Here is a 27677-nt window from a genome sequence, read left to right as displayed (position 1 = left end):
ATCCCTTGATCATTATGTAATGTCCTTCCTTGTCTCTTGTAACATTCTTTATTTTAAAGTCTATTTTATGTGATATGAGTATTGCTACTCCAGCTTTCTTTTGATTTCCATTTGCATGGAATATCTTTTTCCATCCCCTCACTTTCAGCCTGTATGTGTCCCTAAGTCTGAAGTGGGTCTCTTGTACAGAGCATATATATGGGTCTTGTTTTTGTATCCATTCATGAAGCCTGTGTCTTTTGGTTGGAGCATTTAATCCATTCACGTTTAAGGTAATTATCGATATGTATGTTCCTATGACCATTTTCTTAATTGTTTTGGGTTTGTGTTTGTAGGTCCTTTTCTTCTCTTGTGTTTCCCACTTAGAGAAGTTCCTTTAGCATTTGTTGTAGAGCTGGTTTGATGGTGCTGAATTCTCTTAGCTTTTGCTTGTCTGTAAATCTTTTGATTTCTCCATCGAATCTGAATGAGATCCTTGCAAGGTAGAGTAATCTTGGTTATAGGTTCTTCCCTTTCATCACTTTAAGTATATCATGCCACTCTCTTCTGGCTTGTAGAGTTTCTGCTGAGAAATCAGCTGTTAACCTTATGGGAGTTCCCTTGTATGTTGTCATTTTTCCCTTGCTGCTTTCAGTAATTTTTCTTTTTCTTTAAATTTTGTCAATTTGACTACTGTGTGTCTCAGCGTGTTTCTCCTTGGGTTTGTCCTGTATGGGACTCGCTGCACTTCCTGAACTTGGGTGGCTATTTCCTTTCCCATGTTAGGGAAGTTTTCAACTATAATCTCTTCAAATATTTTCTCTTGGCATTTCTCCCTCTCGTCTCCTAATGGGACCCCTATAATGCGAATGTTGTTTCATTTAATGTTGTCCCAGAGGTCTCTGAGGCTGTCTTCATTTCTTTTCATTCTTTTTTCTTTATTCTGTTCTGCAGCAGTGAGTTCCACCATTATGTCTTCCAGGTCACTTATCCGTTCTTCTGCCTCAGTTATTCTGCTATTGGTTCCTTCTAGTGTAGTTTTCATTTCAGTTATGGTATTGTTCATCTCTGTTTGTTTGTTCTTTAATTCTTCTAGGTCTTTGTTAAACATTTCTTGTATCTTCTCGATGTTTGCCTCCATTCTTTTTCCGAGGTCCTGGGTCATCTTTACTATCATTATTCTGAATTCTCTTTCTGGGAGGTTGCCTATCTCCACTTCATTTAGTTGTTTTTCTGGGGTTTTATCTTGTTCCTTCATCTGGTACATAGCCCTCTGCTTTTTCATCTTGTCTTTCTGTGAACGTGGTTTTTGTTCCACAGGCTGCAGGATTGTATTTCTTCTTCTCCTGTCTGCCCTCTGGTGGATGAGGCTATCTAAGAGGCTTGTGCAAGTTTCCTGATGGGAGGGACTGGTGGTGGGTAGAGCTGGGTTTTGCTCTGGTGGGCAGAGCTCAGTAAAACTTGAATCTGCTTGTCTGCTGATGGGTGGGGCTGGGTTCCCTCCCTGTTAGTTGTTTGGCTTGAGGCAACCCAGCACTGGAGCCTTCCCGGCTCTTTGGTAGGGCTAATGGCTGACTCTGGGAGGGCTCACGCCAAGGATTACTTCCCAGAACTCCTGCTGCCAGTGTCCTTGTCCTCATGGTGAGCCACAGCCACCCCCCACCTCTGCAGGAGACCCTCCAACACACTAGCAGGTAGGTCTGGTTCCGTCTCCCCTGGGGTCACTGCTCCTTCCCCTGGGTCCTGATTTGCACACTACTTTGTGTGTGCCCTCCAAGAGTGGAGTCTCTGTTTCCCCCAGTCCTGTCGAAGTCCTGCAATCAAATCCCGCTAGGCTTCAAAGTCTGACTCTCTAGGAATTCCTCCTCCCGTTGCCGGACCCCCAGGTTGGGAAGCCTGACGTGGGGCTCAGAACCTTCACTCCAGTGGGTGGACTTCTGTGGTATAGGTGTTCTCCAGTCTGTGAGTCACCCACCCAGCGGTTATGGGATTTGATTTTACTGTGATCGCGCCCCTCCTACCATCTCACTGTGGCTTCTCCTTTGTCTTTGGATGTGGGGTATCTTTTCTGGTGAGTTCCAGTGTCTTCCTGTCGATGATTGTCCAGCAGCTAGTTGTGATTCTGGTGTTCTCACAAGAGGGAGTGAGAGCACGTCCTTCTACTCCGCCATCTTGGTTCCTCTCCGATATTTTGGTTTTGATTTGCATTTCCCTGATGGTTAGTGATGTAGAATATCTTTTCACATATGTTGGAGGACAGAGGGAACAAAAAGCACCCACTGTACTGAGAAGGCATCTTGAGACTGAAAACTAGGCAGGCAGCTCCAGCTAATCAATGGATGAGTTTTTTACAGGGTAACTTACTCACAGGGTGGGATCTGGATCAGGCAGACAGCAGCCCGGGAGCATTCATGCCTGTCCTGTGCACCACCGAGGGGCCATTGGGAGAGTTTTATAGTTAACTTAGGGTATGGGGTAGGTGCTTGGAGACAGGATGTGCATTCTTACGTCAAGATTCATGAACGGGTAACTAGTCCTGTGGGCACTGGGAATATGTCAGTGAAGGTTTTCATCTCTGGGGACTCACAGAGCTCGGAGGCCACCTGGTCCTAATGATTATTAACACTATTAACTACAAAGCCCTTGATGACATAGGAATGATTTACTGCACAGTACAGTTCTGGGTAGGATCAGCTGAAGGACCGGAGAAACTGTAAGGGCCCAAGATGTGGCAGTTATGTTAACAGCCATATACTCCACTCCTGACATCGTGATGGCCCGTATAATCTTGTCTGTAATTTTTCCACGTAGACCCTAGGGCTAGATATCGAGAGGTGGCTTTTGTATCCCTAGCCCAAAGCAACAGTATAAGAAGTAGCACGAACAAAGTGTTCCTAATAAACAAAAGTATAGTAAGAACTATGGTTCTCCATTTACCTGGGAGGGAAGTAAGCCAGTGGGTAAAGCATGGGCAAAGGGGATTTCATCCATTTGATTAATGACTGTTTTCATATGGGAGTGTTAATCGGTTATGTTGGATTCACATGAAGATGTAAATGCAGCATTCCTGCCCAGTTACGGTGCGTGTCCTTCCCTGTGAGGCTGTCAGCATATCTAAGGCCATATAGTTTTGCAGCACCACCTTTCTCATTTGAGTGGTTTCCTGGTTTCATGGAGAGATGGGAGTCATTCAAAGCTGATGGGGTAAATTGCTAACACTTGGATTTCTAGTTTAGCACTTACACTGGTTTTCTTGTTTGTCGGCCATTCCCACCATGACATACTATGATGGGCCCACCACCTGGACTTAATAGCAGGAAGGTTATAGGGAACTCCTGGTAAAGAGGTGTATGTACGGCCCAGAAGAGACGGCGCATTGGCCCGTCCACTAGGGCAAATAAGGCCACAGATAAGCTCCACATTTCCAGATCCCTTGTTTGGGAGCCATGAAGTCGCCTGTTCTATAGGAAGCTGCTTCCGTTCCTGTCCGTTCATCATTTGATATGTTGTGAGTTCCTCAGCAGACTTCAAAGGGAAGCCCCCCATACATCTGTGATTTGTTTGGGCGTGGTTGGTCCTTCCTATGCAGGTGGGGGCTCTGGACATCAAGACTCCTTGTGCAGCTCCCAGCCACACTAAACCATCCCAAATATAAGCTGTGGGAGTCCAGGGATTACTTGACCAGTTTTGCACCAGGGAAAAAACATATTGTTTAGAGTCACTATAATCAAACAGAACTTTCATGTATAGGAACCAGATCACCAAGGGGATTTTTGGTCACCAAGCCATTGTCCCGTTCTGTGGGACAGATGAACTGTCCACAGCATCTCCTCTGCATTGGAGGCAGGCTGCAGACCCAGCAGTCAGAGCGATTGTGGACCTTCGCATATGTTGAGGCCCAGGAGAGGAGGACATTTCTGGTAACCAGAGCCAGGGAGTCTATGAGGCACACACTATGAGTGATAAAACAGATGTTTTAGGGGTGAAAGGTAGGCAAATCCTCATTTGTGAGCACCGTAGCTGTTTGATCACCGTTGGCCAAAACCACCCCTGGTTTTGGCCTTTTTCCTGGCAGGTGGTACGACTCATTTTGTCCTTTAATGTCTTCAGTACCTGGGGCCTCAGCAGGAACCCACTTGAGCAAACCCACTTCAGGTCCTTGTGCTATTGCTTTGGAGAGATTTGGGTCTGGGTGGGGCCCATTAACATATAAAAGGCCTGATTGAGGGAAGGCAATACCCAGGCCCCAAGGGATTAGGATACCAAGCCACCTGGAAGGGGGAGACCAATTTAAATGCTAATGAATTACAGTAACAGTAGGTCAGAGGTCCTGTGGCAGTGGCGAAAGGAGACCTTCCTACAGGGTAGGCTTAAGGCCTCCCTTCTGAACCTGCAGTCTCAGGCTCTTGGTGTCTGGTCAGGTAGCCATTCATCTGCAGGTTGTCATCCTGGGGGCAGCATTTAATCATCTGATAGTTTCAGACCTCTTAACGTGGAGGGAGTGGGGAGGGACCAACCTCTTAACGTGCAGTCTAGGAGATGGGGCTTTTAATGTGGCTTCTGACATGTTGACATGCTCTATAAGGCCAGCCATGGTGGGACTGTATGGTAGATGGAAAGTTCAAAGTATTTCTTGGGGTTTCTGTCCACTCTTGTATTTCATGTCCAGTGAAATGATTCCTTGTTCATGTCAGTTTGGGCTGGTGTTCCATACATAACTTCCAATTTTGACAGGCCTCTGATTGTTGCAGCCTAGTTGGTTTTCTTACTGGTAAAGGATTGCATCAATCTAGTGGCTGTGTCAGCACAGGTTGGAGTATATTTATGTCCTTCTGACACTGGCAAAGGCCCTATGTAGTCCGCTTGTCATCTGGTAACTGGATGGTCAGAGCGTCCAGTGTACCCTGGGGTGTGTCGAAGAGGGTGGCACTTCAAAGGACACTGAGGGCCGCCCTTATCTGTGACTCAGAGGTCTGCGTATTGGAGAGGCAAATGCTGCTTTTTTACTATTTCCCAAGTTTTGGGGCCTCTGTGTCCCGACTTTCGGTGGAGCCAGTCCGCCATGTCAGAGGGGGTCTGTAATTCTTCCAGCAACAAAGCTCTTGCTAATGCAGCTACTTCGTGATGACCAGGCAGAGTTGACGAGTGCCATAAGGTCATGCTGGCACCTGGTTGCGCGCAGGCAGTCCAAATATCAGCCCTCAATTCAGCCCCCCACAGAGGTTTATTTAATATTTCCCGATTATTTTGATGCCAAGTGGTAAGCTTGAGGGGCATGGGTTTGTGGGTGATCACCAGCCACGTGGCTCTGGGTTCTGCCCACTGACTACTTGGTTCAGTCCCTTGAACCAGAGGACATCCGGAGCCAAGCAGCTGTGGAGGACCACCGAGCGGCTTGGCCCTACAGCTGACATTGTGTATCATGTGTTAGCAGGGGGCATCCCGGTATCTCCCTGTACCTGTGGTAGAGGGGATGCAGCAGGTGATGTTGCGGGGGTCTTTGGTGGGTCGCTGTAGGTCACCGGCCCTAATCAGGCATGCACCTCCCGGGAGAGGGTGCTTTTCTGTTGAGTAGGCTTACACTTTGTAAGGTGCTCAGTCGCACACAGGTAGGAATTCTGTATGTCAGCCGGTAGGTCAGTGGTCAGACCCCTGGTTTGTTGTAAGGCTAGGTAAACTGCTGACAGTTGTTTTTCTTTAGGACCATACCGGTTCTCTGCCCCTTTCTGTTATTGAGACCAAACTCCTAGCAGGACTTATTTCCCATTTTGTTGCTGCCAGAGCCTCCACCCAAACCCATCTGGATGTATATACTTAAATCCAATTCACAACTTGCACCTGGCATTAACACCCTCAGTCCTTGGACAATCAGCTTGGCCTTTGCAGAAGCCTCTTGTGGGGTATTCCAGTCCCAGATTGTTCTTTTTCATTAAAGCATATAGTGGTTTTAATATCTGGTCGAGGTGGGGAGTAGAAGGGTGCCAGTACCCTAGCAGACCTATAAAGGCCTGTAGTTCTTTTACATGTCAGGGCATGGGATATACCTGTGTTTTATCAAAACAGCCTCAGGCATCACTTTAGTCTTGCCAGACCAGGTAACTCCAAAGAGCTTTACTGACTGTCTCCGTCCTTGCACCTTGTTGACATTTGCTTCCCATCCCTGTGCTTTTAAATGTTCCTGAAGAGGCGTAGTGGCTTGGGGAAGAGAGCGCAAGGCATCACAGCTTGACATCTCATCGATGTAATGATAGAGAACTAAAGAGGGAGGGAAAGCCCAGTTTTCCAAATCCCAGGCCACCATCCCATGACATACAGCAGGACTATACAGACAACCTTGGGATAAGACAGTAAAAGTCTGTTGTCTCCCATTCCACGTGAAGGTGAACTGGTCCTGGGACTCCTTATCTAAGGGTGTGCTGAAAAAGGTATTAGACAAACCTATGACACAGTGATCTGTCTAAAGGGAAGAGGAATTGGATCCAGGGGTTGGGCTGTTTGGAACTGCTGCATAGATAGGGAGGTGTTGCCTTGTTTAATTCTCTGTAATCTACTGTCATGCGCCAGGTTTGGTTTTTCCACCAGCCACATGGGGCTATTTAGCGGGCTTTGTGCCGGTCTTTTAACTTCCACCTTCCCTAATTCCTTGACAATAGCTGTTATTTTTTCCTGTCCCCCAGGTAGGTGATATTTTTTATTGCCACCACTCTCCACGGGATAGGCAACTTTACAGGATCCCGTTTACCATGATCCACCATTGCAGGCTTGACTGCTCGGATCTATAAGTGGAACTCGCTCATGCTGGTTATGAGGTCCAGGTCCTGTAGGACATCCACACCCAAAATATACTCAGGTATGGGGAAAATATAAACCAGAAGGGGATGAGCAGGGTCCGGGGGGTGGGGGGTCTTCCAACTTGTAAATACAGGCTCACTTGTTTCATCCTCACCTCTGGCCTCCATATCCATCAGTGGCTTGTATTTCCCCTTGGAACTTGGATGGATTCCCATAAATCAGGGTACACTTGGCACAGTGTCTGTTAAAGCCAGGACAGTCTGTTTATTGGTGTGGGACTAATAGTTCAGTATGGGACCTCCAGTTGCCCCTTGTGGCCTGCACCAAGGAGCAACCTTGACTTCACCCCTAACCCCTAGGAGTGGGGCGTATGCACCCCTGTTCTTTTTTTTTTTTTGCGGTACGCGGGCCTCTCACTGCTGTGGCCTCTCCCGTTGTGGAGCACAGGCTCCGGCTGCGCAGGCCCAGCGGCCATGGCCCATGGGCCCAGCTGCTCCGCGGCACGCGGGATCCTCCCGGACCGGGGCACGAACCCGCGTCCCCTGCATCGGCAGGCGGACTCCCAACCACTGCGCCACCAGGGAAGCCCTGCACCCCTGTTCGTTATCTTCCTGCCCCTGTGGAGCATAGGCTTAAGCCTGTTCCTCTTTTTCTCTTGCTGGCTGAAGAGTAAACTTATTTCATTGGGTAATGCTTTCCATGAGGTTAAAAGGATCGGATTAGGTTATTTATATTCTCCTTACGGGTTCCAGCTAATACCAGGTCTTACCATAATTGTGGGAAATTCTAGTTGGGCCCCTTTGTTTAGTGTCCTCACTTTTCGTTTTTTTCTCTTTGCCTTTGTCTCCCCTTCTGTTTCTCTTATGCCAGATCTTTTCAGTTTTGCTTAGATCAGCTGTCATGGGTGCCCCGTCTGAATGAGTCGATTAACCATTGGGGCCAAAACTGAAACTAAGGTCCCGTACCAAGCTCCTAGAGTAGACTGCAGGATACCATCCTTTATACCTGTTGTAAATAACTCTTCATCAAGTTCTCGGAAATTAGGAGCATAGGTAGCATGCTTTGTTCCCAATTCCCGTAGCTATTTCTTGTAACTCTTGCGTAGAGGCCCATCTTCAGGATGGGGACGGCACATCCCCCTCATTTGGCCCAGCCGTGTGTATACCTGCACGTATCTAGTCAATCAAGGTGGCTGTAGCCACCCTTGAGTTTCTCCCAACCCAGTCGCATACAAATGTTGCTGGAGGGTGGGCTGTGCTGTGACCAAGGCCATTTTTGATGTTTCTGACTCATTTAATATAATGTCATTTCTCCCAGTATCCCATGAACGGAGCACCCAGGCTGCAATTCCTTTCCTACTCTTTTGTTTAAACCTGCCAGTGAATTCTAACTCAGTGGAGAAATATCCCCGCATAGTTGTGTCTTGGATTCTAGGGATCTCGTCTCGGTTATCTCCTGGCTCCCTAGTGGCCTGTGTTGTAGTTTGGATCAGAGGTCTTGCCTGCAGGTCTTCCTCCTCTAGAGTTATGTCCACATCTTCTGACATGTAGTTATCCCAAGGATCCCACCTCTTGGGGTCCCAGTTCTCCTATGAAAAGCTCCTCACGTTTGAATGGAACAGCCTGTGGCCCTGCATTTTAGGCATCTTACATGTTATCACTTCAACATGTTCTTCCTGTTGTATTGTCCTTAATTATGTCTGAAGTGGTGGAACATGCCATCTGGACATCCCTTTCTAATGCCGGCGCCCCTCTAGTCTTCTTTAGTTCCCTGTTGAGCTGTAATTCTTTTTCTGTGCCAGTCATTAGAGCGCATAACAAAGGTCATGCAATGCAATAGCTTACTTTGTTTTTCCACTTTTTGCTTTCCCACTGCTTCAGTTGATATATCTCATAAGCCCTTTGGTGTTTTGGGGGCATCCCTGTACTCACAAACTGGCTGGAAGTGTTCCCTAAGCCTGGCCAAATCACTGCACGTGGAAGTGGCTGGCCAGCCTGGGATTTCCCCTACCATCAATGGGCTTTACTGCCCCTTTACCCATTCCTGTGTCGTTTTCAGTTTCCTGACTGGCTTGCCAATTGTTGGAGGATGGAGGGAATGAAAAGTGCCCACTGAACTGAGAAGGCATCAGGAGGCCGAAAAATGAGGCAGGCAGCTCTAGATAATCAATGGATCAGTTTATTATAGGGTAACTTACGGGGTGGGATTGGTCAGACAACAATCTGGAAGGATTCGTTGCTGCACTCTGCACAGCAGAGGGGCCAATGGGACAATTTTATAGTTAACCTAGGGTATGCGGGTAGGTCCTTGGAAACAGGGCGTGCATTCCTAAGTCAAGATTTATAAATCAGTAACGAGTCTCATGGGTGCTGGGAATACACCAGCGAAGGTTTTCATCATTGTTTGGGGACTAACGGAGCATAGAGGCCACTGGTCCTAATGATTATTAAACACTGTCTATTAACTACAAAGCCCTGACGGCAGAGAAGATTTACTGCACAGTACAGTCCTGAGTAGAGTCAGCAGGACAGGAGAAACTGTCCTGACTTATGATGGTGTCACTTATGCTAACAACCGTACAGTGTAGTGTACCTGTTGGCCATCTGTATGTCTTCTTTGGAAAAATATCTCTCTAGAGGCTCTGCCCATTTTTTAATTGGGTGTTTTTAATAAACTGTTGAGTTGTATGAGTTCGCTGTGTATTTTGGATATTAAGCCCTTATCAGATACATGATTTGCAAATATTTCCCCCCATTCCATAGATTGCCTTTTCATTTTGTTGATGGTTTCCTTTGCTGTGCAGAAGCTTTGATGTAGTGTCACTTGGTTTTTGTGTTTGTTTTGCTTGCTTTTGTTGCCTTTGCTTTTTTTTTGTTTTGTTTTGTTTTTGTGGTACGCGGGCCTCTCACTGTTGTGGCCTCTCCCGTTGCGGAGCACAGGCTCTGGATGCGCAGGTTCAGCGGCCATGGCTCACGGGCCCAGCCGCTCCGTGGCATGTGGGATCTTCCCGGATCGGGGCACGAACCCATATCCCCTGCATCGGCAGGCGGACTCTCAACCACTGCGCCACCAGGGAAGCCCCTGTTGCCTTTGCTTTTGGTGTCAAATCCAAAAAATCGTTGCCAAGGATGATGTAAAGGAGCTTACACCTGTTTTTTTCTAGGCATTTTATGGTTTCAGGTTTTACATACAAGTCTTTTATTTTCCTTTCAGTTTTATTGAGATGTAATTGACATACAGCACAGTAGAAGTCTGAGGTGCACAGCATAATGATTTCACTTACATACATCATGAAATGATGACCACAGTAAGTTTAGTGACCATCCATCATCTCACATAGATACAGAATGAAAGAGATGGAAAAGAAATATATTCTTCCTTGTGATGAGAACTCTTAGGATTTATTCTCTTAACAACTTTCATATGTAACATATATCGGTATTAATTATATTTATCATGGTGTATGTTACGTTCCTAATACTTTATTTATTGTATAACTGGAAGTTTGTACCTTTTGACTACCTTCATCCAGTTCCCCCTCATCTTTGGTAACCACAAATCTGATCTCATTTTCTATGAGTTGGTTGATTTGTTTTTGAAGTATAATTGACCTATAACACTGTTAATTCATGTTACACAGCATAGTGATTTGATATTTCTGTACATTTCAAAACGATCACCACAATTGATAAGTCTAGTTACCATCCATCACCATACAAAGATATTACATAGTTATTGACTATATTCCCCATACTGTACATTTCATACCCGTGACTCATTTTTAAAAAAAATTTATTTATTTATTTTTGGCTGCATTGGGTCTTCGTTGCTGCGTGCAGGCTTTCTCTAGGTGCTGTGAGCGGGGGCTACTCTTCGTTGCGGTGCGCGGGCTTCTCATTGTAGTGGTTGCTCTTGTTGTGGAGCACGGGCTCTAGGCACATGGGCTTCAGTAGTTGTGGCACGTGGGCTCAGTAGTTGTGGCTTGTGGGCTCTAGAGCGCAGGCTTAGTAGTTGTGGCACATGGGCTTAGTTGCACCGCGGTGTGTGGGATCTTCCTGGACCAGGGCTCGAACCTGTGTCCCCTGCATTGGCAGACGTATTCGTAACCACTGCGCCACCAGGGAAGACCGACTCATTTTTTTTGTAACTGGAAGCTTGTACCTCTTTTTTTTTTTTTTTGTGGTATGCGGGCCTCTCACTGTTGTGGCCTCCCCGGTTGTGGAGCACAGGCTCCGGACGCGCAGGCTCAGTGGCCATGGCTCACGGGCCCAGCCGCTCCGCGGCATGTGGGATCTTCCCGGACCGGGGCACTAACCTGTGTCCCCTGCATCGGCAGGCGGACTCTCAACCACTGCGCCACCAGGGAAGCCCAAGGAAGCTTGTACCTCTTAATCTCCCTCACCTATTAATCTCCCTCACCTATTTCTCTCCTCCCTGCCACCCTCCTGCCCTCTGGCAATCACCTGTTCTTGGTATCTGTAACTCTGTTTCTGTTTTGTTACGTTTATTCATCTTTTTTCTACATTCCACATATAAGTGAAATCATACAGTATTTTTCTTTCTCTGACTTATTTCACTTAGTATAATAACCCCTAGGTCCATCCATATTGTCAACAAATGGCAAGATTTCATTCTTTTTTATAGCTGAGTAATATGCCACATACATTCAAGTCTTTAATCCATTTTGAGTTAATTTATTGTGTGCGGTGTAAGATAGTGGTCCAGTTTCATTCTTTTATTCGCAGCTGTCCAGTTTTCTCAATGCCATCTATTGAGGAGACTGTCCTTTCCTCACTGTATATTCTTGGCTCCTTAACTGTATACTTGACCATATATTTGTGGGTTAATTTCTGGCTTCTCTATTCTGATTCGTTGATCTGTGTCTATATTCATGCCAATACCGTACTGTTTTTTTTTCCTAAATTGAAGTGTAGTCGATTTATAATATTATATTAGTTTCAGGTATACAACATAGTGATTCAATATTTTTATAGATTATGCTCCATTTAAAGTTATTATAAAATATTGGCTACATTCTCTGTACTGTACCTCTTAATCCCCTACCTCTATCTTGCCCCTCCCTCCTTCCCCCTCTGTTGTACTTTTGTTATGACAGGGCCCAAAGTAAGCTCATCACACGAGATGAATTGTGCAGAAGCACAGCAGTAGAATACAGCGCCGTCTGTCCTGCTGTGGTAGCTTTTATTTAAGCATTATCTATGTTTACGTCTTAAGACTTGTTTTCTTAACATTCCAGAAATCCAAAGCAGCAACATATGCTTTTATTGATTATACAAGCAACAATGGGCTTTCTTGACATGCCGTGCTTCGTCCTTGAGCTCATAAGCAGCATAAGGACATCTCCTTGTGTTCCCATCATTCTGATTATACTAAAGTAGCACAAGGACGTTTCCTTGTGTTCTGATTATACTGAGGTCATTTCATGGATCAGTGCCCAAAGTATCCAGGACTGCCTGCAGTCCTGGCCTATTCGCTAGCCCTCGGTTTGCCGAGGGGTTCTGACTTATTCGCTAGCCCTCGGTTTGCCGAGGGGGGGCTCATGGGTCACGTCTCCTTTCCATGTCCTCAGTTATTCCACTACACCCCTCCCCACTGGTAACCATTGTGGTGTTCTCTGTATCTGTGAATCTGTTTGTTTTGTTGTATTTGTTAATTTATTTTTAAATTCCACATATAAGTGATAACATACAGAATTTGTCTTTCTCTCTTTCACTAAGCATAATACCCTCCAAGTTTGTCCACATTCTTGCTAATGGCAGAATTTCATTCTTTATGGCAGAGTAATAGTCTGTTGTGTATGTATGCCACATTTTCTTTATCCATTCATCTATCGATGGACACTGAGGTTGCTTCAGTAACTTGGATATTGTAAATAATGCTGCTATGAACATTGGAGTGCATGTATCTGTTCAAATTAGTGTTACTTCATTTTCTTCACATATATACCCAGGAGTAGAATTGCTGGATCATATGGTAGTTATATTTTTAGTGTTTTGAGTGACCTTCATACTGTTTTTCCATAGTGGCTGCACCAATTTACATTCCCACCAGCAGTGTACTAGAGTTCCCTTTTCTCCACATCCTTGCCAACATTTGTTATTTGTGTTCTTTTTGTTGATGGCCTTTCTGATGGCTGATGGGTGTGAGGTGATAGCTCATTGTGGTTTTGATTTGCATGTCTCTGATTAGCAATGTTGAGCATCTTTTCATATGCCTGTTGGCCATCTGTATGTCTTCTTTGGAAAAATGTCTATTCATGCCTTCTCCACATTTTTTTTTTTTTTTTTTTTTTTGCGGTACGCGGGCCTCTCACTGTTGTGGTCTCTCCCGTTGCGGAGCACAGGCTCCAGACACGCAAGCTCAGTGGCCATGGCTCACGGGCCTAGCCGTTCCGCGGCATGTGGGATCTTCCTGGACCAGGGCACGAACCCGTGTCCCCTGCATCGGCAGGCGGACTCTCAACTACTGTGCCACCAGGGAAGCCCAGTTGTTTGTATTTTTGATGTTGAGTTGTCTTAGCTGTTTATATGTTTTTGGATGTTAATCCCTATCAGTCATATCATTCGTGAATATTTTCTGTCATTCAGTAGGTTGTCTTTTCATTTTGTCAGTGGTTTCCTTTGCTGTACCAAAGCTTTTAAGTTTAACTAGTCCTATTTATTTATTTTGTTTCCTTTGCCATAGGAGACAGATCAAAAAACAAAAAAATTGCTAGTTTTTTTTTTTGTTTGTTTTTGGCTGCGCTACACAGCTTGTAGAATCTTTGTTCCCTGACCAGGGATTGAACCCGTGTCCCCTGCAGAGGAAGGACAGAGTCCTAACCACTGGACTGCCAGGGAATTCCCCTACAATTAATGTCAAAGAGTGTTCTGCCTATGTTTTCTTCTAGGAGTTTTTTGGTGTCTGGTCTTACATGTAGGTCTTTAATTGATTTGAGTTTATTTTTGTATATGGTGTGAGAAAATGTTCTAATTTCATTCTTTTACATACAGCTGTCTGTTTTTCCTAGCACCACCTATTGAAGAGACTTTGTCTTTTCTGTTTTGTATATTCTTGCCTCTGTTGTCATAGATTAATTGACCATAAGTTTGTGGGTTTATTTCTGGGCTCTCTGTTCTGTTTCATTGATCTGTGTGTCTGTGTTTTGGCCAGTACCTTACTGTTTTGATTAGTGTAGCTTTGTAGTAGAGTCTGAAGTCTGGGAGCTTCATACCTCTGGCTTTGTTCTTTTTTCTCAAGATTGCTTTGGCTATTCAGGGTCTTTTGTGGTTCCATATAAATTTTAAGATTATTTGTTCTAGTTCTATGAAAAATGTCATGGATATTTTGATAGGGATTGCATTAAATCTGTAGATTGTTTTGGATAGTATGGACATTTTAACAATTTAAATTCTTCCAATCCCTTAATATGGGTATCTTTCCATTTCTTTGTATCATCTCAGTTTCCTTCATCAGTGTCATAGTTTTCAGAGTATAGGTGGTTAAGTTTAACCTCTGTGGTTAAGTTTATTCCTAGTTATTTAATTCTTTTTGATGTACTTTTGAACAGGATTGTTTTGCTTTCTAATAGTTCATTATTAGTGCATAGAAAAGTGTATAATGCTAATCTTGTACCCTGCAACTTTACTGGATTCATTTTCTAATGAACAGTTTTTTTGTGGCAACTTTAGGGTTTTCTTTATCTTGTCATCTGTAAATAGTGATAGTTTTACTTCCCTTCCAATTTGGATGCATTTTTATTTCTTTTTCTTGTCTGATTGCTTTGGATAGGACTTCCAATACTGTGTTAAATAGAAGTGGCTAGAGTGGGCATCCTTGTCTTATTCCTGATTTTAGAGGAAAAGCTTTTAGCTTTTCCCCATTGAGTATGATGTGAGCTGTGGGTTTGTCATATACAGACTTTGTTATGTTGAGATATGTTACTTTAATACCAACTTCGATGAGAGTTTTCATCATGAATAGATGTTGAATTTTTTCAGATGCTTTTTCTGCATTTATTGAGATGGTCTTGTGATTTTTATCCTTCCTTTTATTGATGTGGTGTATCACATTGATTGATTTGGGGATATTGAACCATCCCTGGAATAAATCCCACTTGATTATGGTGTATGATCCTTTTTATATATTGTTAAAATTCAGTTTGCGAATATTTTATTGAGGATTTTTGCATCCATATTCATCAGAGATATTGGCCTGTAATTTTCTTTTTTTTTTTGGAGTGTTTCTTTGTCTGATTTTGGTAGCAGGGTAATGATGACCTTGTAGAATGAATATGGGAGTGTTCCGTCTTCAGTTTTTTTGTAATAGTTTGAGAAGGATAGGTATTAGCTCTTCCTTATATATTTGGTAGAATTTCCCTGTGAAACCATCTGGTCCTGGAGTTTTGTTTGCTGGGAGTTTTTTGATTACTGATTCAATTTTACTACTAGTGATTGGTCTCTTCAGATTTGTCTATTTCTTCCTGATTCAGTCTTGTAGGATTGTATGTTTTTAGAAGTTTATCCATTTCTTCTAGGTTGTCTTTTGTTGGCATATAACTGTTTGTTCATAGTATTCTCTTATGTTGTTTTTTCAGATTGATTTTTCTAAATTTTTATTGGAGTATGGTTGCTTTACAATGTTGTGTTAGCCTCCACTGCACAACAGAATGAAATCAGCTGTACACATAACAGATATCCCCTCCCTTTGGACTTACTTCCCATTTAGGTTACCACAGTGCATTAGATAGAGTTCCCTGTGCTATACAGTATGTTCTCAACAGTTGTCTGTTTCATACATAGTATCAATAATGTATATGTGTCAATCCCAGTCTCCCACTTCCTCACACCCCACGCCTTTCCCCCTTGCTATCCATACATTTGTTCTAAACGTCTGTATCTCTATTTCTGCTTTGCAAGCACCTATACAATTTTCTAGATCCCACATATATGCGTTATTATAAGAGATTTGGTTTTCTCTTTCTGACTTCACTCTGTATGACATTCTCTAGGTCCATCCACGTCTCTACAAATGACCCAATTTCATTCCTTTTTATGGCTGAGTAATATTCCATTGTGTATATCTATATATCCATTGTGTATATACCACATCTTCTTTAGCCTTTCCTCTGTTGATGGACATTTAGGTTGCGTCCATGTCCTGGCTGTTGTAAATAGTGCTGAAATGAACATTGGGGTGCCTATGCTTTTTTGAATTATGGTTTTCTCTGGGTATATGCCCAGTAGTGGGATTGTTGGGTTGTATGGTAGTTCTATTTTTATTTTTTTTAAGGAACCTCCATACTGTTTTCCATTGTGGCTGAATCAATTTACATTCCCACCAACAGTGTATGAGTGTTCCCTTTTCTCCACACCCTCTCCAGCATTTATTGTTTGTAGGTTTTTTGATGATGGCCATTCTGACCAGTGTGAGGTGGTACCTCGTAGTTTTGATTTGCATTTCTCTAATAATTAGTGATGTTGAGCAGCTTTTCATGTGTTTGTTGGCCATCTGTATGTCTTCTTTGGAGAAATGTCTATTTAGGTCTTCTGCCCATTTTTTGATTGGGTTATTTGTTTTTTTGATATTGAGTTGTATGAGCTGCTTGTATATTTTAGAGAGCAGTCCTTTGTCAGTTGCTTCACTTGCAAATATTTTCTCCCATTCTGACGGTTGTCTTTTCTTATTTATGGTTTCCTTTGAGACCTCGAATAGCCAAAGCAATCTTGAGAAACAAAAATGGAGCTGGAGGAAGCAGGCTCCCTGACTTCAGACTATACTACAAAGCTACAGTAATCAAGACAGTATGGTACTGGCACAAAACAGAAATATAGATCAATGGAAAAGGATAGAAAGCCCAGAGATAAACACACACACCTGTGGTCACCTAATCTATGACAGAGGAGGCTAGAATATACAATAGAGCAAAGATAGCCTCTTCAATAAGTGATGCTGGGAAAACTGGACAGCTGCATGTAAAAGAATGAGATTGGAACACTCCCTAACACCATACACAAAAATAAACTCAAAATGGATTAAAGACATAAATGTAAGGCCAGATACTATAAAACTCTTAGAGGAAAACACAGGCAGAACACTCTATGACATAAATCACAGCAGCATCTTTTTTGACCCACCTCCTAGAGTAATGAAAATTAAAATAAAAATAAACAAATGGGATCTTACGATTTTTTTAATCTCTATGATATCGGTTGTAATATTTCCTTTTTCATTTCTTTTATTTGGGTCCTCTCTTTTTTTTTCTTTTCTTTTTGCGGTACGCAGGCCTCTCATGGCCGTGGCCTCTCTCATTGCGGAGCACAGGCTCCAGGTGCGCAGGCTCAGCGGCCATGGCTCATGGGCCCAGCCGCTCTGCAGCACGTGGGATCCTCCTGGACCGGGGCACGAACCCGTGTCCCCTGCATCGGCAGGCAGACTCCCAACCACTGCGCCACCAGGGAAGCCCTCTTTTTTTCTTGATGAGCCTGGTTAAAGGCTTATCAATTTTATCCTTTAAAAAAAAATCAGGTTTTGATTTCATTGATCTTTTCTATTTTTTTGTTTGTTTGTTTTTTGGTCTCTATTTTATTTCTTCTCTTTATTATTTTCTTCTTTCTGCTTACTTTGGGCTTTGTTCTTTTTCTGATTCTTTTACATGATAGGTTAGGTTGATCATTTGAAAGTTTTCTTGTTTCTTGAGGTAGGCCTGTATTTGCTATAAACTGCTCTCTTAGAACTGCTTTTGCTGCATCCCATAGATTTTGGAAAGTTGAGTTTTTATTTGTCTTAAGGTATTTTCTGATTTCCTTTTTGATTTCTTCATTGACCCATTGGGGCTTTTTTGTAGTGTATTGTTTAGTTTCCATGTGTTTGTGTTTTTCCCATTTTTCTTCCTGTGATTGATTTCTAGTTTCATACTGTTGTGGTTGGAAAAATGTTTGATATATTCTTTTAAATTTGTTGAGACTTGTTTTGTGGCCTAGCATGTGATTTATCTGGAGAATATTCCATGTGCACTTGAAAAGAATGTGTATTCTGCTGTTTGGGGATGAAATGTCCTGTAGATATCGATTAAGTCCAACTGGTTTAATGTGTAATTCAAGACCACTGTTTCTTTATTGATTTTCTTTTTTTTTTTTTTTTTTTTTTTTTTGCGGTACGCGGGCCTCTCACTGTTGTGGCCTCTCCTGTTGCGGAGCACAGGCTCCTGATGCGCAGGCTCAGTGGCCATGGCTCACGAGCCCAGCCGCTCCGCGGCACGTGGGATCCCGGACCAGGGCACGAACCCGTGTCCCCTGCATCGGCAGGCGGACTCTCAACCACTGCGCCACCAGGGAAGCCTCTTTATTGATTTTCTGTCTGTCTGGACAATATGTCCCTTGATGTAAGTGTGGTGCTAAAGTTTCCTACTGTTATTTTATAACTGTCTGTTTCTCCCTTTATGTTTGTTAATATTTGCTTTATATATTTAGATGCTCCTATATTAGGTACATATATGTTATTGAGTGTAATATCCTCTTTTTTTTTGCGGTACGTGGGCCTCTCACTGCTGTGGCCTCTCCCGCTGCGGAGCACAGGCTCCGGACGCACAGGCTCAGCGGCCATGGCTCACGAGCCCAGCCGCTCCGTGGCACGTGGGATCCTCCTGGACCGGGGCATGAACCCATGTCCCCTGCATTGGCAGGCAGACTCTCAACCACTGCACCACCAGGGAAGCCCCATCCTCTTCTTTTATTGATCCCTTCATCATTATATAATGCCCTTCTTTGTCTTTTGTTACAGACTGTGTTTTAAAGTCTACTCTGTCTGATATGAATATTGCTACCCCAGCTTCCTTGTCATTTCCATTTGCATGAAATACCTTTTTTCATCCCCTCACTTGTCTGTGTGTGTCTTTAGCTCTGAAGTGAGTCTCTTGTAAGCCGCATATAGATGGGTCTTGTTTTTTTTAAAATCCAGTCAGCTACCTATGTCTTTTGATTGAGTCGTTTAGTCCATTGACATTTAAAGTGATTGTTGATAGGTATGTGCCATTTTGTTGCTTGTTTTCTGGGTGTTTTTGTAGTTCTTCTCTGTTCCTAGTTTCTTCCCTTGTGGTTTGATGATTTTTCTTAAGTGGTATGCTTGTGCTCCTTTCTCTCTGATTTTTGTGTTTCTACTGTAGGTTTTGATTTGTAGTTACCATGGGGTTCATATATGTTGATCTATAACTGTATCTACTTGTTTTAAACTGATAGCCATTTAAGGTCAGACACATTCTAAAAGATGTATGTTTTTTCACTGTTCTCCCCTATGTTTTGTGTTTTTGATGTCATGTTTTATATCTTCATGTTTATCCTTTAACTGTTTATTGTAGTTATAGTTGATTTTACAACTTTTGTCTTTTAATCTTCATACTGGCTTAAGTGGTTGATCCACACTTTTACTATATGTTTGTCTTACAAGCGAGATTTTTCCTTTCCTATAAATTCTTACTTCTTGTTATAGCCTTTTCTTTTCTACTTAGACAAAACCCTTTAACATGTCTTTTAGAGTTGGTTTAGTAGTGATGAGCTCTTTTATTTTTTGCTTCTCTGAGAGGTTCTTTCTCTCTTCTTTAATTCTAAATGATAATCTTGGTGGACAGAGTATCCTACATTGTAGGTTTTTCCCTTTCAGCACCTTAGATATATCATGCCACTCCCTTCTTGCCTGCAAAGTTTCTGCAGAGAAATCAGCTGGTAGCCTTCTGGGTATTCCCTTGTATGTTACTCTTTGTTTTTCTCTTGCTGCCTTTAGAATTCTCTCCTTAACTTTGCCATTTTAATTTTGATGTCTTGGTGTGGGTCTCTTTGGGTTCGTCTTGTTTGGGACTCTCTGTGATTCCTATACCTGGATATTTGTTTCCTTCTTCAGGTTTGGGAAGTTTTCAACCATAATTTCACCACATACATTTTTGACCTCTCTCTCTCTCCCCTCCTTCTGGGACCACTATAATGTGAATATTAGTACGCTTGATGTTGTCCCAGAGATCCCTTAAACTGGTCTCATTTTTTAAAGATTTTTTTGTTGTTCTGATTAGGTAGTTTCCATTATTCTGTTTTCCAGATCAAGTGTGTGTTCTTCTGTATCACTTGATCTGATGTTAATTCCTTCTAGTGTGTTTTTTCATTTCACTTACTGTATTCTTCAGCTTTGACTTGGTTCCTTTTTATATTTTCTAGTTCCTTGTAAAAATTTTCACTGTGTTCGTCTGTTTTCCCTAGTTCAGTTAGCACTCTTATTACTAATGCTTTGAACACTTTATCTAGTAAATTATTTATCTGTTTCATTAGTTGTTTTTTTTCAGGTTTTTTCCGTTTTTTTTGTTTGGAGCAAATTCATCTGTCTTCTTATTTCGCTTAACTTTATGAAATTAGGTGAAAAAGTTACCTATCCCAGTCTCGAAGGGGTATCCTTGTGTGGGAGCATCACTATGCAGTCTCTGTGTGCCCAGTGCCTTTGGTGGGAGAACTGGATCTAAAGTAAGCACAGGTCATGTCTTTCCCCAGGGTGTGCTGGCAGCTCTCACCTTGGTGGGAGGTGGGGCTGGAGGTGGAGGGGCTAGAGCTAGAGCCAGAGCCAGGTGTGAGCCAGGGCTTTTCCTATTCTCAGTGGCTGTCACTGCCCTACTGAGAGTGGTGTCTGGTCCCAGGATACTGGAGCAGAAGCCGAGGTTTGGGTCTGAACTGGTTCTGTTTCCTCTAAGTGTGCTTTCTACCCTGCTCCCAGCAATGGCACCTTTGCCCCAGAGGGGGTGGTGCTGGAGCAAGAGGGGCTGGAGTGGGTGCTTGGCACGGGCTGGGGCACACTCTGGGGCAGTCCTGGCATGCCAGTCAGAGCTCCAGACCACTCCTGATCTGTTGCTTCTACGAATGCCAGTAATGGCTGCCCTTGCCCCAACTGAATGCCATGCCAGGTCTGAGCTGGCTTCGTCCCCACCCCACCCCCCAAACTGTGCACTGTCCTTGGCACCGGCAGCCTTCTCCCTAGCGTAGAGCTGTGCCAGAGCCAGGGAATCAGTGCAGCTGCTTGACGTGGGCTGGGGTGTGCACTGGGCTGGGGCATTTGCAGGAAACCAGCCAGAGTCCCAGGCTGTTTCAGTCAGCTTCCTGCACCTTGTTCCCTGGAGTAAGCAAGCATGTGCTTGTTTTTCATGAGTGGAATCTAGGTTTCTAACAGCTGTTCTGTAAGTCCTACTGGTTTTCAAACCAGCTAAGGGGATTCATCTTCCTGGTGTCAGACCCTAGGGCTGTGGTGCCTAATAATGTGGTTTGAACCACTCACCTGAGCACCCTTATTTTTGGCTGCGTTGGGTCTTTGTTGCTGCGCACAGGCTTTCTCTAGTTGCGGTGAGAGGGGGGCTACTCTTCGTTGTGGTGCGCAGGCTTCTCATTGTGGTGGCTTCTCTTGTTGCAGAGCACGGGCTGTAGGTACACGGGCTTTAGTTGTTGTGGCACGTAGGCTCAGTAGTTGTGGCATGTGGGCTTAGCTGCTCTGTGGCATGTGGGCTCTTCCTGGACCAGGGCTTGATCCTGTGTCCCCTGCATTGGCAGGCGGATTCTTAACCACTGCACCACCAGGGAAGCCCTGTGTATCCTTTTTGAGCAATTTTGCTTTTAGTCATTTATCGTTAGATTGCACTTCTGAAATGTTCATAATTTTGTTTCAAATAGGGGAAAATTGGTCTCGATCTACATTTATTCTAAAATATCCCAACAATATGTATTTGGTTCAGTAAATTTTGGTTTTATCCAGACTGTGAAATATCAGGGAGCTGCTTACATTGATGGTGTGAATGTTTATTGACAATATAGCAAATGGGAAAACAAGTCATGGAGTCATATGTTAAGTATGAGCTCCATTTTTTTCCTGGTTGTTAATAAATACTGATTTTTTAGAAGTCTACAAGTATTACACCACAGTATCAATAGGAGTTCCTCTTGGTAATGAATAGTGAGGGTGTCTGTGGCAGGGAATCAGCTTCCATGTGGTCCTTCAGGTGATGCCACCCAGATGGTGCCAGCATCCTGAAACCCAAGGAGGATTGTGTAATCCCTCTCTTCTTTGTCCCCTCCTAGGGGCACAGGTCCTGACCTGATTGCTTCTCTTCCTACCCATATTCCATGTGGGTTTTTCTTTACACCCTTGGTTGTATAAGAGTCTTTCTGCTAGTCTCCAGTTTGTTGTCAGTGGGAAGTGCTCCACATTGTAGATGTATTTTTGCTATGTTCATTGGGGGGGAGGTGAGCTCAGCGTCCTCCTACTCTGCCACCTTGACCTTCTCCTTGGTGCCATACTGTTTTGATTACTGTGGTTTTGCAGTATAGGTTTTGCAATATAGTTTGAAATCAGGGAGCATGATGCTTCAGCTTTTTTCTTCCTTTCTCAAGATTGCTTTGGCTATTCATGGTCTTTTGAGCTTCCATACAAATTTTAGGATTGTTCGTTCTGTTTCTGTGAAAAGTGCTATTGGAATTTTGATAGGGATTGTGTTAAATCTGTAGATTTCTTTGGGTAGTATGGACATTTTAACAGTATTAATTCTACCAATCCATGAGCACAGAATATCCTTCTATTTATTTGTGTGATCTTCAGGTTTTTTTTTTTTTTTTTTTGATCTTCAGGTTTTTTTCCATTAATGTCTTATAGTTTTCAGTGTGCAGGTCTCTCTCTCACCTCCTTGGTTAAATTTATTCTTAGGAATTTTTTACTTTTTGATGCAATTGTAAATGGGATTGTTTTCTTAATTTTTTCTGATAGTTCATTATTAGTGTATAGAAATGTAACAGATTTTCGTATATATATATTTTGGGGGGGGGCATGCCACATGTCTTGTGGGATCTTAGTTCCCTGACCAGGGATTGAACCCGCACCCTTGGCAATGAAAGTGCGGAGTCCTAATTACTGGTCTGCCATGGAATTCCCTGTATATTGATTTTGTATCCTGCACCCTTACTGAATTTATTAGTTCTAATAGTTTTTTGGTGGATTCTTTAGGGTTTTCTTTATATAAAATCATGTCATCTGCATATAGTGACAGTTTTACTTCTTCCTTTCCAATTTGGATGCTTTTTATTTTTATTGCCTGACTGCTCTGACTAGGACTTCCAATACTAGGTTGAATGAAAGTGGCGAGAGTGGGCATCCTTGCCTTGTGTTTGATCTTAGGGGAAAGGCTTTCAGCTTTTCACCATTGAGTATGATTTTATCTGTGGACTTGTCATATATGGCCTTTATTATGTTGAGGTGTGTTCCCTCTATACCCAGTTTGTTGAGAGTTTTTATGAGTGGATGTTGAATTTTTTTTTCTTTCTGTGGTACGTGGGCCTCTCACTGTTGTGGCCTCTCCCGTTGCGGAGCACAGGCTCCGGACGCGCAGGCTCGGCGGCCATGGCTCACGGGCCCAGCCGCTCCGCGGCATATGGGATCTTCCCGGACCGGGGCACGAACCCGCGTCCCCTGCATCGGCAGGCAGACTCTCAACCACTGCGCCACCAGGGAAGCCCGGTGTTGAATTTTTTCAAATGCTTTTTCTGCATCTGTTGAGATGGTCATGTGATTTTTATCCTTTTTGTTAATTGTGTATATCGCATTGATTACTTTGTGGGTGTTGAACCATCCTTGCGTTCCTGACACTGGCATCTTGTGCATTCCCTGTTTTAACCTAACAGATATCACCATTATGCACCCATTTGGTCAAGGCAGAAACTGAGTCATCATAGATGCTTCCCTCCTCTCCTTTCAGTCATTTATTACTGTGCCTTCAGCATCTTTCTTTTTGTCCTCCTGGATACTGCCTGGGTTTAAGCATCATATCCTATCATGATTGGCAGAATAATCTCCTAAACTGGTCTCCCCACTTCCAGACTTTCTTGTCATGTTTGTCCTCCTTGTGTTGGCTGCAGAGATCTGCAGCCAGATCTGATGCTTTACTCCCCTGCTGAAAACCCGTGGCTCTCCATTGCGCTGTGCCCCCTGCTTCCTTTCCAGGCCCATCTGCCATGCACTCTGTGCACCTGTTATTACAGTGGTTGCTGCTCCTCACCCCAGGCTTCCCTGCACTCACCTACCTCCTGGTCTGTCCTTTGACAGCTCTGGGAAGCTGCCTCTTCTCTCTCCCTCTCTCTCCATCTGTTGTAGATGTTCCCCCATCTGCCTCTAGCATGCTGCTTAGTGACCAGGGTGGTAGAGAATGGTTGTGTTTAGGTTTGAATTCCAGCCCTGCTACTTCATAGCTTTCTGAGTTGTTATTCTCTAGGCCTGTTTTCTACGTGGGTCAGGTGAATGAACAATGCTCCTTTGCAGTGTGGAGAGTACAGTTTTCACCTTACCTCCTCAGGTTACTTATATGAACATCAGGAATCAGCTCAGCATTTACCTCCCTGAACCAGGCCCCTCTCCCCAGGGTTGTGTTTTAATAGTACTGGCTAGTGAGTGTCTAATTTGTGCAAAATATTTTCCTAAGTATTTTGCATGTCATTTAATCCTCACGAGATCTACCATTTTCCAGAACTGTAGACAGAGGCTGAAGTGTCAGTGCTGCCGCCACTGGTAAATGATGGAGGTGGGATCCTGAACCTAGAGTCTGGCCTGAGAAGCCTGTTCTCTTAACTGCTGCCTCTATCTTATCAGCTTGTTAATTTACTCATAGCAGTTTTAACCGTTTGTTGCATAAATAAGCAGTTAGGTGACATGTGAAATGTCTGGCTTGCTGCCTGGCACGGAGGGGTTCAGAAAATGTGGCATGAACGCTCTTATTCCCCGGCAGCCTCGAGGACGTACGGGCCCTCAAAGGGAAGTGCTTTCTTCTGGATTCCTTGCTGCCGGAGTTGCTCGTGTTTCCTGCCCGAACAGATCTGCATGAACATCCACTGTACCAAGCTGGTCACCTCATCCTACAAGACAAGGTAGGGTGGATGGGTGGAAATGGGAGGAGCGGGAGGGGAGTGGTCAGCCTGGGGTCCCTTTGAGCCAGCCCCTGTGCTCTGCGCCGCCAGGCGAGCTGTCTCCCGGCCATGCTGCTGGCTCCACCTCCAGGTTCCCATGTCATCGATGCATGCGCTGCCCCAGGCAATAAGACCAGTCACTTGGCTGCCCTTCTGAAGAACCAAGGGTGAGTGCCATGGTCAGACAGAGTGGGGTGGGGTCTGATCCTATATTTTATAAGAAGAAATAAGGAACTCAACTCCAGTAGGTCATGAAGGCTGAAAGGAGGTCTTCCCTTTAAATATTTTCTCCTGGACCTAGGGCAGTTCCCTAAGCTTCCCAGTGGGTTACACCTGTGAGATGTGAATCCCTTAGCCCTTGGGGCAGAGGGCCCTGGGCAGTTATTTCTAACCACTGACCTTTACTTTTTTTAACTTTGTTTTAAACTTCACATGACTCACTTTAATTTTTTAATTTATTTTTGGCTGTGTCGTGTCTTAGTTGTGGCACACAGGGTCTTGGTTGAGGCGTGCAGGATCTTTCGTTGCGGCGTGGGCTCTGTAGTTTGAGGCACGTGGGCTCTCATTGAGGTGCGCGAGCTCGGTCATTGTGGTGCACAGGCTGTGCGACCTTAGCTCCCTGACCAGGGATCGAACCCACGTCCCCTGCATCGGAAGGTGGAATCTTTACCACTGGACCACCAGGGAAGTCCCCCACTGACCCTTTTTAAATATTGACAATTTAAAGACATTTAAGTATGATTTTCTGTGTGTCCTGACTTCAGGTACGTGTCACTGTGTCAGACCTGCGGGCTCTTACGTGTTACATAAATTCTCAGTTCACCTCAACTCTGCCCTCCTCCCTAGGAAGATCTTTGCCTTTGACCTGGATGCCAAGCGGCTGGCTTCTACGGCTACGCTGCTGGCCCGGGCCGGGGTTTCTTGCTGTGAGCTGGCTGAGCAGGACTTCCTGGAGGTCTCGCCCTCAGACCAGCGTTATCGTCAGGTCCAGTACATCTTGCTGGATCCTTCTTGTAGTGGCTCTGGTGAGATGGGGGAAAACGCGGCCAAGGGCCCCACAGATCCAGAGCAGCCTTAGAGCGGGGATGGGGGTGTGTGTGGCGGTGGTCGTTCGTTTTGGCCTCGGGTTTAGTTCTGGCTCAGGTTATCCTGTGAATGGTCAGATGTGCTCATCTGTATGTGGGGATTTCATACGAAATCAGGCAGCGTGTGGTGAAAGCACTCTTCCCTAGGGATGCTGACCAGACAGCTGGAGGAGCCCGGGACCGGCGTACCGAGCCAGGAGCGCCTGCGAGCACTGGCTGCCTTCCAGCAGCGGGCGCTGAGCCACGCGCTCACGTTCCCCGCCCTGCGGCGCCTCGTCTACTCCACGTGCTCCCTCTACCAGGAGGAGAACGAAGACGTGGTGCGAGCCGCCCTGCAGCAGAGCCCAGCAGCCTTCAGGTAGTGGGTGTCCACCAGGGTCTTGGGGCGAGGGCTGCCCTCTTACCTAGAAGCCCGTTCCATTTCCTCTCTGCAGGCTGGCTCCTGTCCTCCCCTCCTGGCCACACCGAGGCCTTGGCACTTTTCCAGGTGCTGAGCACTGCCTCCGGGCCTCCCCTGAGACCACGCTCACTGGCGGCTTCTTCACTGCTGTACTTGAACGGGTAGAGGTGCCAAGGTGAGTGAGCAGGGGGCCTGCTTGGAAGACGCTGGAGGATTGGGGCACATCTAACTCACTCTTCTTTTCTTCCAGCTCCGTCTCACAGGCTGAAGCATCAGCCCCAGAAGTTACACCCAACCCAGCTCCAAAGAGAAAGAAGAGGCGGCGAAAAGCAACAGCTGCTCCCAGCTCACAGCCTGGCATGTAGCAGGTGCTCAGAGCCTTGACCCCTCAGGTCCTCCTCTCAAGCTTAGTCTCAGGCCCTCAGCCCCAGGCAGCAGTTTTGTTTGCAAAGGCTCTTTTTATGGCTGGAGGAGGAAAACTGGTAACCGTGTTTCTCCAGCTGGAAAGAGCGGATATCCCTGTGCTGTGGGTCCCTTCCCTGGGCTCTGTTCTTGCTGGTGAGATGCACTGCTTCCCACATAAATAAAAGGCAGGACATGGTCTACGACAGATCACAGTTTTTTTTAATGACATAAGCGAGGAGAACAATCTCACGTTCATACTAAAAATTCCAACTAGACTCACAGGAATTCAGTCTGTATTTGTAATGGAAAGTCCCAGCCTCCCGTCCCTGTCCAGTGCACGTACATGTCCACACTCGCACTCACGCGCTCACACTCAGGCTGCGCCAGGACGCCCGCTTCAGGGGGCTCCTGGATCAACCGTCCTGCCTGTGGAACTGAGGTAAATTACCTAGCTGTAGCTGCAGGTACTAAGCTGAGAGGGGCTACCTTATGTAAGGTATAGGCGCAGGTGTCTGAGGCTCGGGTCCCTCCTCAGCTCCACACACAACAGTTAAGTACTAACAGAGCTCTCCTTGGGGCTGGGGAGGCACAGTCCCCTGCCTGCCACACAACATTCACGCTCATTCACCAAGGGGAGGGGGACTAGTTACATCTACATCACATTATTTATAAAATAAGAATTACATTTTGTGTTTCCGGAAGGAGCTCTAGTCCCTCAGGAAAGCTGCCTGGGACAGCATTTGAGCCTCTTCTCCACACAGGCATAACTTAACTATACAGCTAAATTTCTAGTCAATAGCATTTATACTTAACCACCTCAATGAACCAAGCTTGAAGGAATTTAAAAGGCAATTTAGCTTAAATACAAAAATAAATTTTTATTTTGTTAAAAAATGTTTAAATATTTTTCCTTTTAATTTAGACACACGCATTCATACTTCTCCCAAAGAGGATGGGCATGGCAGCAAGGTTTTTGGGCCTGGGGTATGTGGTTTTGGAACCAAGGAAGAAGGAAGGAAGGGGTGGAGGAAGTAAGATACAATTTTAAAA

The 27677-nt window shown here is 44.7% G+C and overlaps 1 protein-coding gene across 1 annotated transcript in view; it reads left to right on the top strand.

Moving 5' to 3' along the window:
- Positions 1–26830, top strand: part of NSUN5 (NOP2/Sun RNA methyltransferase 5) — a 33169-nt gene extending 6339 nt beyond the window's left edge. The window contains exons 5-10 of the mRNA XM_082857496.1: positions 24560–24698; positions 24789–24904; positions 25584–25762; positions 25970–26180; positions 26257–26397; positions 26473–26830. Of these exons, the coding sequence (XP_082713622.1) occupies positions 24560–24698; positions 24789–24904; positions 25584–25762; positions 25970–26180; positions 26257–26397; positions 26473–26587 (901 nt within the window). The 3' untranslated portion in view covers positions 26588–26830. The remainder of the gene's footprint in view (positions 1–24559; positions 24699–24788; positions 24905–25583; positions 25763–25969; positions 26181–26256; positions 26398–26472) is intronic.
- The last annotated feature ends 847 nt before the right edge of the window (positions 26831–27677 follow it).

The sequence above is a fragment of the Leucopleurus acutus genome (assembly GCF_964270905.1).
Source record: "Leucopleurus acutus genome assembly, chromosome: 16".
Taxonomy (NCBI): domain Eukaryota; kingdom Metazoa; phylum Chordata; class Mammalia; order Artiodactyla; family Delphinidae; genus Leucopleurus; species Leucopleurus acutus.
Note: the sequence above shows the minus strand (reverse complement) of the source record. Positions and strands in the feature narration are given on the sequence as shown.